Source organism: Mirounga angustirostris, unplaced genomic scaffold, assembly GCF_029215605.1.
Source record: "Mirounga angustirostris isolate CCGP_5_RB_7025 unplaced genomic scaffold, mMirAng1.0.hap1 SCAF_1, whole genome shotgun sequence".
Taxonomy (NCBI): domain Eukaryota; kingdom Metazoa; phylum Chordata; class Mammalia; order Carnivora; family Phocidae; genus Mirounga; species Mirounga angustirostris.
Window position 1 is genome coordinate 80468478 of NW_026991709.1, and position 10180 is coordinate 80478657.

The 10180-nt window shown below is 39.2% G+C and overlaps 1 protein-coding gene across 2 annotated transcripts in view; it reads left to right on the forward strand.

The window, feature by feature from the left end:
• EHHADH (enoyl-CoA hydratase and 3-hydroxyacyl CoA dehydrogenase) overlaps window positions 1-9466 on the forward strand; it is a 47815-nt gene extending 38349 nt beyond the window's left edge. For both annotated transcript variants that reach the window (XM_064584156.1, XM_045903215.3), the window contains one exon: window positions 6538-9466. In XM_064584156.1, the coding sequence (XP_064440226.1) occupies window positions 6538-7799 (1262 nt within the window). In that variant the 3' untranslated portion in view covers window positions 7800-9466. The remainder of the gene's footprint in view (window positions 1-6537) is intronic.
• The last annotated feature ends 714 nt before the right edge of the window (window positions 9467-10180 follow it).

Below are 10180 nucleotides of genomic sequence, written 5' to 3' on the forward strand. Positions count from 1 at the left end.
CCTGATCTGCTTCCTGCCTGAGACCCGGCTTACTCTGGGCACCCGCTCCTCCTGCAGGCCTCTTAGGAGAATACTGCTGCTTCTCTCACTGTCCACGGCCCCGGTGCCACTTCCCAGTTCCCTTCTCAGACCATTGTCTCTTTCAGGACACTCCTCTGTGGTTCTGCCATCTGGTCTGATCGCTCTCTCCCTCCTCATTACTGTCATTACCCCTCCCACCCCCATTTGCCGAAAATTGTGGCTGGCTCACAGTTATCCACTTTCCCCCAAATCCTGCTGCCACCCTGATTGTCTTCATCCTACCCCTACTTACACCTTTTCCGTAGGTCTTGCCTTTACCTTGAATATTTCTCCACATCTGAAATTCAAACTCTGACCTTTCCCCGACAACCTTGTATCTTCCTACATCTCTTCCTTGGTTATTCCGTCTACATCCATTACTTGATCGGCTCCCCTTATCTTTACTTTCTTCTCTTTCCAAATATCGCTTCCAAGGTCATCCCTTCAGCCACTGTCTTGTCAGGGTCCTCAAACTCTGTGACTCATTGCCCTTTCACTCTGCCCCCTGGCAAAACCCCAGGTGTGCACCTCCATGAGCCCATTTCCAGGCTTCTCAGAACGTGTCAGCACCACTGCAAGTTCATGTCCGCCCCCCTTGCCTGGGCTCTCAGAGCCATCCGAAAGGGAGAAGACGCAGTTGACCAAAACTACAGAACCAATAGTGAAAGCATCCTTTATTCTTTCTTTACTTCTGTCAATAGAAGAGGTTCTTGACCAGAATTAATTCCATGGCAGTTAAAGGCAATGAGTTGTTAGGGAAGCAAGACCCCTTACCCCTCTATGTGTTTAATGAGGAAAACTTAGGAAACTAAATTCAATATAAATATAATATGCACCTTTGGAAACATAATTACCAACAGTGAAAAGCTTGGGGTTTTTTTGGAGATCTTTGAGACCACAAGTTTGTGAGAAGAGAAATTGGGAGCTAAGAACTGTTTATTTTTTTACGATTTATTTATTTGTTTGGGTGAGAGAGAAGAGGGGAGAGAGAGCGTGTGTGGGCAGGGGGAGGGGCAAAGAGAGAGGGAGAGAATCTCAAGCAGACTCCCCACTGAGTGCAGAGTCCTATGCGGGGCTCGATCCCAGAACCCTGAGATCCTGACCTGAGCCAATACCAAGAGTCAGCCGCTCAACTGACTTGAGCCACCCAGCTAAGCTAAGAACTTTTTGAAATAAATATATATTGTGTTTTCATGTATGTTTTTGTTTCAGTGATTATATGAAATGTGTCCGTTTATAGGGCTAAAGAGAATCTAAAATTATGGCTAGGACACTTGCAAAAAGCCTTAGTCTGATCTACTTTATGATTTGGATTCTAAGTTGATTTGTAGCCCTACAGGTCATTCAGCAGATCTGCTCCGCGAGGTGAGCGCTGAAGAGCTGCGCTCGACTTTCCCAGGTGCCTTTCCTTCACGGCTCTGTGGTCGGTTCTGAGATCTCACCTACCTTACGCGACACTTTACAAAGTACTTTCACGTTGCATCTTGTTAGTCCTCATTGTCTCTGTGAGATTATAATTTCTATACTGTTAGAAATTTTATGTGAAGCTTGGGACCAAAAGCTGGGAGGCCAGCGTTTTTGAACCCCATGCTCTACCTCCTACTTACCCAGGCTAAAGTTTCGGATACAAGTTGCTATAGCAGAGCGTGCTATCCAGCCCTCTTGCTACTGGGTGAAATGCAGATGTTTATTAATTTTGGAAAATGAAATGTTTTTAAATAATTTAATGTGTTTATTAAATTACATAAGTTAATACAATTTGAAAATTAAATATATTCCAGAGAAATAAGGATTTCTGATGACTGATAACATTCTGTATTCAAAACCAATTCCCAAAAGACAAAACAAAACAAAACAATCCCCAAAGCTAATCAATGAGAAGTATAAAAGAGTAATATGTAAATATTAAAAATAAGTATGTGGCTTCATCCACAATGGGTTGATTAGGTAACATAACTTGCTGCTGTAACAGATAACAATCTCAGTTGTTTAACACAATAAAGATTTATTTCCTGCTTGCTCCATAAGGTTCATTCTAGGACACGGTTTTTTCTAATTAAATGACTCTGCCATTCTCCTGAACAAGGGTCAGGAAACTTTTTTTTAAAGGGCCAGATAATAAATATTTTAGGCTTTCTGGGCCATATGATCTCTTTTGCAGCTACTCGACTCTGCACACAAAAACAGCCACAGATAATATGGAAACAAATTAATGTGGTTGTATTCTAATAAAACTTTATTTATGCGACTGAAATTTGAATTTGACATAATTTGCATGTGTCACAAAATATTGTTCTTTTGGGTTTTTTTCAACTATTTGAAATGCAAAACCATTCTTAGCTCACAGGCAGTACAAAAATAGGCATTAGGATGTCTTTGGCACACAGACACTAGTTTGCTCAAGGGTCCCCTCCAAGGCCTCACAGTTGTTCTCTGCATCCTCTACATCCTGGTAGTAATGAAGGTCTTGTGGGAGATTCTGGAGGCCAGTCGTGATCCCACACCACCCTCCTTTCCCATTTCATTGACCAGAATTAGTCACAGGCCCTATCAGGATACGGAGGGTCCAGAATAGTCTTCTGTGCACCCAGAATAAAAATGAAATGGTATGGGGAAGGAACAGTGACATCTTTTTTTTTTTTTTTTAAGATTTTATTTATTTATTTGACAGAGAGAGAGAGAGCTAGAGAGGGAACACAAGCAGGGGGAGTGGGAGAGGGAGAAGCAGGCTTCCGGCTGAGCAGGGAGCCCGATGCGGGGCTCGATCCCAGGACCCTGGAATCATGACCTGAGCCGAAGGCAGGCGCTTAATGACTGAGCCACCCAGGCGCCCGGAACAGTGACATCTTTGTCATCAAATAATTTGTCTACATTTTCTGTTCTTCTTGCCTTTGCTTAAAGTAATACTTTCCTTTTCCCTTCCCCAGTCTGGTTGGTTCAACTTCCCCAATTTCACCTATTTCAATATGATCTTTCTTCAAATATTTCTACAAATAACTTTATCTTGAAGCTTTTCTTGATTCATCCAACCAAAAATAATCTCTTTCCTTTGACTCATCAAAGAAATTTGAACTTCTCATATCACTTTCTTTACCTTATAGAATGGATATTTGTGAACTTTTCTTCTTCCTGCCTCTAGATTAAAAGCTCACTGAAGGTTGATACTACTCATATTCTTTATAACAACTTTATTGAGATGAAACTCATAGACAATAAAATTCACAGTTCAGTGTAAATAGGGTAACTTCTATGGAAAACAGTATGGCAGTTCCTCACAAAATTAAAAATAGAATTACTGTATGATCCAGCAATTCCACTTCCGGGTATACACCCAAAAGAATTGAAAGCAGGGACTCAAACAGATATTTGTACACTCATGTTCATAGCAGGATCATTCATAATAGCCTAGAAGTGGAAGCAACTCAAGTGTCCACTGACAGATGAATAGATAAACAAAATGTGGAATATACATACAATGGGATATTATTCAGCCTTAAAAAGATAAGAAATTCTGCTACCACATGAATAAACCTTAAGGATATTCTGCTAAGTGAAATAAGCTAGTCACAAAAGAACAAGTGCTATATGATTCCACTTATATGAGGTACCCAGAGAAGTCAAATCATAGAGATAGAAGGTAGAATGATGATTACAGTGGGTTGGGGAGGGAGGACAGGGATGGGTTATTTTTTAATGGGTATGGAATTTCAGCTTTGCAAGATGAAAGGAGTTATAGAGATGGATGGTGGTACTGGTTGCACAATAATGTCAATATACAAATGCCAATAACTGCACACTTAAAAGATGGTTATGATGGTAAGTTTTATGTTATGTGTATTTTACCACAATTCAAAAGAAATTTAAGTGCATTGTAACAATGTCCCCCCCAAAAAATACACTTCAATAGTTTTTAGGTATTTCAAAGTTGTGCAACCATTGCCACAATCAATTTTATTCTTTTTATTTAAAAATTTTTTTAAAAGATTTTATTTATTTATATAAGAGAGAAAGAGAGCATGAGCAGGGGGAGGGGCAGAGGGAGAAGGAGAAGCAGGCTCCCTCCTGAGCACGGAGACTGACACGGGGCTCGATCCTAGGACCCTGAGATCATGACCTGAGCCAAAGTCATATGCTTAACTAACTGAGCCACCCAGGCACCCAACCACAATCAATTTTAGGACATTTTCATCACCCTAAAAAGAAGCCCTGTACCCATTAGCAGTCATTCCTCGTTACCCTTCCCCCAGCCCCTGGCAACCACTAATCTACTTTCTGCCTGCATGGATTTGCCTATTCTGGACATTTCATATAAATAGAATCATACAATATGTGGCCTTTTGTGTCCAGCTTCTTTAACTTAGCATAATGTTTTTAAGGTTCATCCATGTTATAGGACTTCATTCTTTATTCATATCAGTACTTCATTCCTTTTAATAGCTGAATGATATTCCACTGTAGGGATACATTTTGTTTATCCATTCATCAGTTGATGGACATTCAGCTTCTTTCTACTTTTTGGCTATTTTGAATATTGCTGCTATGAACATTTATGTAAAAGTTTTGTGTGGACATATGTCTGCAATTCTCTTGGGGATATATATACACAAACCTACCTGCTTACCTACTTACCTAGGAGTGGAATTGCTGGGTCATATGGTAATTCCATGTTTAGCATTTTGAAGAACTTCCAAATATTTTACAATCTTCAGCAATGTGTCAGGTTTTTAATTTCACTACCTCCTCACCTCTACATCTCTCTTTTTAATGATATCTCTCCTAGTGGGTGTGAAGTTGTAGCTCATGGTGGTTTTAATTTGCATTTCCTTCATGATTAATGATGCATCTTCACATATGCTCATTAGCTATTTGTATATTTTCTTTGGAGAAATGTTTAAATTAAATTGTATTTTTATTGTGAGTTGTGAGAGTTCTTTATATATTTTGATACAAGTCCCTTATTAGATATATGATTCCGTGGGTTCTTTTTACTTTCTTTATGGTGTCCTTTGAAGCACAAAAATTTTTTAATTTTGATGGTGTCTAATTTATCTATTTTTTTCTTTTGTTGCTTATGTTTTTGGTGTCATAAGAAACCATTGCCTTGAGGGTATTATGCTAAGTGAAATAAGTCAATCAGAGAAAGACAATTATGATCTCACTGACATGTAGAATATAAGAAACAAGGCAGAAGATTATAAGGGAAGAGAGGAAAAAAATGAAACAAGACAAAACGAGAGAGGGAGATAAACCATAAGAGACTCTTAATCACAGGAAACAAACTGAGGGTTGCTGGAGGGGTGGAGGGTGGGAGGGATGGCGTAACTGGGTGATGGACATTGGGGAGGGTATGTGTGGTAATGAGCACTGGGTATTATATAAGACTGATGAATCACAGGCCTGTACCCCTGAAACAAATAATACATTATATGCTAATTAATTGAATTTAAATTTTAGAAAAGAGTTAAATTTAAAAAAAAAAAGAAACCATTGCCTTATCCAAGATCATGGAGATTTACTCATAAGAGTTTTATTGTTTTAGATCTTCCTTCAGTCTGTGATCCATTTTGAATTAATTTTTGTATATGGTGTGAAGTAGGAGTCCAGCATCATTCTTTTGCCTGTGGATATCCAGTTGCCCCAGCATCATTTGTTGAAAAGACTGTTCTTTCCATATTGAATTGTCTTGGCACCCTTGTCAAAAATCAATTGGCCATAAGTTATGAGATTATTGATCTATAGGTCTACCCTTATACCACACTGTCTTGAATACTGTAGCTTTGTCATGAGTTTTTAAATTGGGAAGAGTGAATCCTCCAACTTTGTTCTTCTTTTTTAATATCGTTTTGGTTATTCTTGATTCCTTGATTTATGTATGAATTTTAGGATCAGCTTAATTTAATTTGTTAATTTCTGCAAAAAGCCAGTTGAACTTTTGGTAGGGATTGCATTGGAGATGCAGATCAGTTTGTGTAGTATTGCCATACTAACAATATTAAGTCTTCTGATCTATGAACATGGGATGTCTTTCTGTTTATCAGGTCTTCTTTATTTCAGCAATGTTTTGTGGTTTTTAGTGTGTAAGTCTTACAATTCTTTCTTAAATTTATTCTGAAGTATTTTATTCTTTTTAATGCTATTATAAGTAGAATTGTTTTCTTCATATTCTGATTGTTCATTGCTTGTATATAGAAATACAATTGATTTTTGTATATAGATCTTATATTATACAACCACTGCTGAACTTGTTTATTAATTCTAACAGTGTGTGTGTGTCCATGTCTGTGAATATTACTCAGTGTCACATCCTCTGGAGCACTTAACACAGTGCCTAATCTTAACTAATATTCAATCCATTTGTATTCCTTGAATTGATCTCTTTAACTGTCCTATTGCCACAGAAGCCTCCCATTTACTGAGTAATGTTTCAGTTCCCAATATCATTGAATCATTCTTTTTCTTCTTCACTCTTATCTGCAGGCTTGGGAACAATGGGCCGGGGCATTGTCATTTCTCTTGCGAAGGCCAAGATCCCCGTGATTGCTATGGACTCGGACAAGAAGCAGCTAGAGACTGCCGATAAGATAATAACCTCCCTCCTGGAAAAAGAAGCATCCAAAATGCAGCATAACAGCCACCCTTGGTTAGGACCCAAACCCAGGTTAACTGCATCTATGAAGGAGCTTGGTGGTGTGGATTTAGTCATTGAAGCAGTATTTGAGGAAATTAACCTGAAGAAGCAGGTCTTTGCTGAACTGTCAGCTGTGTGCAAGCCAGAAGCTTTTCTGTGCACCAATACTTCAGCCTTGGACATTGATGAGATTGCTTCTTCCACTCATCGCCCTCACTTGGTCATTGGCACTCACTTCTTCTCACCAGCTCATGTGATGAAGTTGTTAGAGATTATTCCCAGCCAGTACTCTTCCCCCACTACCATTGCCACAGTTATGAATTTAGCAAAAAAGATTAAAAAAATTGGAGTAGTTGTAGGTAACTGTTTTGGATTTGTTGGCAATCGAATGTTGAAACCTTATTACAATCAGACGTATTTCTTGTTAGAAGAAGGCAGTAAGCCAGAGGAGATTGATCAGGTGCTGGAAGAGTTTGGTTTCAAAATGGGACCTTTTAGAGTGTCAGATCTTGCTGGATTGGATGTGGGTTGGAAATCTCGACAAGGGCAAGGTCTTACTGGACCTATGTTGCCTTTAGGAACTCCTGCCCGAAAGCGAGGCAATGGGAGATACTGCCCAATTCCTGATATGCTCTGTGAATCAGGACGATTTGGCCAGAAGACAGGTAAGGGTTGGTACCAATATGATAAGCCATTGGGTAGGATTCACAAACCTGACCCCTGGCTTTCTGAATTTCTGTCACAGTACAGAGAAACGTATCACATTGAGGCACGTATCATTAGCCAGGATGAGATCCTTGAGCGCTGCTTATATTCACTCATCAACGAAGCATTCCGTATCTTGGGAGAAAGGATGGCTGGTACTCCAGAGCACATCGATGTTGTCTATTTACACGGGTATGGATGGCCAAGGCACAGGGGTGGGCCCATGTTCTACGCCTCCACAGTTGGGTTGCCCACAGTGCTAGAGAAGTTGCAAAAATATTACAGGCAGAATCCTGATATTCCACAACTAGAGCCTTGTGACTACCTGAAAAAATTGGCTTCCCTGGGCAATCCTCCTCTGAAAGAATGGCAAAGCTTAGCAGGACCCCCTAACGGTAGATTATGATTCAGCCTTCCAGGTTATGCCTCATGGAATTTCATTGATATTAAATCCAAAGATCCAAAATAAGATTGCTCTGAAATACAAAGCAGAAGAAATAAGTGGTTGGCTAAACCTTCTCTTTGGGTCTTCTGTCTGATTATTCTAATGGGTCAAATCTTTAGGAATGTGCTTCCTATGCCTCTGAGTCTGTCTTTATCAGATAAATCATTTTGATCCCAGTGAATAAACTTGTATTAATACCGTAATAGCTAAGGAGAGAGACTCAGGATTAAGTTGAGGTTTCCAAGTGCTTTGATCATTGGAGATGTATGTCAACAATTAATCACTGATAAATGCCACTAAGCCACAAATTCATTCTGACCCCTTTTCACCTCACACACACGGCCCTGATAGGAAATCTTATGGGTCCTCTACTCAACAAACATTCACTGTGCACCTCCTGAGCATTTTGCCCAGCACTTGGCAAACCCAGAGTCTAGAGGGGCATTAATTCAGCGGGGAAAGCTGTGATGAAGCTTAGGCCATAGTCTCAGAGGTGCAGTGGAGATAGTTGGCAGGGCCGAGTCAGCAGGGAGGGTCTCTGTGAGTACAGAACATCACCCACGGGGAGGCGGAAGGAGTAACCAGAAAGAAAGGCAGGGTGTCAAAGGTATAACAGTGCTAATGTTATAGGCAGAACCCAGGTGGGAAGTAGTGAGGGCGTCAAGTGCTTCAGACTAGAATGGGGAACTCAGAGTAGCTTGGCAGCTCATACTTGGCGTATGACTTCTGTCCACAGAGCGGTTACATATGCACAGTCTTGCTTGCTGCTCGCAAGGGGCTCAGTAATGTTTGTTGATAACTTCCTGGGGACCAGGTGATGTCTATCATTCTTTTCTATGCATGGAGAAGTAACAGAAAGTAGCAATTGTTGACTTCATGTAGGAAGGGATCTTATCTTAGAAAACATGTCTAACCTCCTCTGATTCTATGATAGAGTCATGATGCCAGTCTCTCTGTCATGATGAGCCTCTGTGATGCTGGGTATGGAAATTGTTGAATCTTGGAAAGTCTGAAATTACTGCAAAACAGATTCTGTATAGTTTTGTTATAAGAGTTCTTCTCTTTTTACTTTTTTGTGGGGTTAAAAGTTGAGGGGCTGGTCAACACGAAAACTGGTCCACGAGTGTTTATAGCAGTATTGTTCATAATAGCCCCAAATTGGAAACAACCTAAAGCTCCATCAACAGATGAATGGATAAACAAAGTGTGGAATAGTCATAGGGTAGAATATTTGGCCATAGAACGAAATAAAGTAAGCATAGATACATGCTATGACATGACGAGCCTTCAAAATACTATGCTAAATCAAAGACGCCAATCACAAAAGGCCATATGTTGTATGGACATTTATGTGAAATAAAATAGGCAAATCTATAAAGACAGAAAGCAGATCAGAGGATGCCTAAGGCTGGAATCATTAGGAGCTAGGGAATGAGGAGGGACCTAATGAGGACAGGTTTCTTTTTGGGTTGATGAAAATGTTCTGAAATTATTGTGGTGATGGTTACATAACTCCGTGAATCTACTAAAAACCATTGAGTTGTGTAATTTTAAATGGGTGAATTGTATGGTATGTGAATTATAACTCAGAATTGTCAATAAATAAGCAAATAAACAGATGGGCTCAACTTGTCCTCCAGTGTGATGTAAATGAACTATTTTCACTGTATTTTCACCTGTGAATCCAAGCAAAATTAGCAAAAGTTCTGATAGAGGAAACTTGAATGAATATAGTATAAGTTTTCCATTATCAAAAACAAAAACAAACAAAAACTCTAGAGAGTGCCTTGAATTGTAGTTTAATTTAGAATCATTTTTAAATTGTGTATTGCTGGATTTTATATAAATTGGTCCTTTAAATTAAAGAAAATTAAAAAAAATTTGAGAAGTGGTAACTTTGTCTGCAAATTGACTTATCTTCAAATGAATGTTGAAGGACTGACCTGTGCATGTGCCTGCGCGCACACACACAAACACACACACACCTACACACCTACACACCTTTTCTTCTTTAGACCCTGAGTGGATTTTATTTTGAGTTCTTAAAACTCATTTTCACCCTACACTACCCTCTAGGTTGGACCTTTGAAACTAGAGTGTCTATAAGATTTGTGAGTCAAAAGTCCCAGAAATCTGATGCTGATGTTTGTGTATATGTATATGAATATATTGCTTAGAAGAGGTACCACGTCTTATGTCATATTTTCAAAAGTGTCTGTGACCCAATAAAGGTTTTAAGGACTAATATTCTCTATATAATATGGGAAGAAGAAATAGGAGTTCATTTATTCTTATTTTATATCAAAGAGGCAAAACTAATTTAAATTTCTTGGGTCCTACAT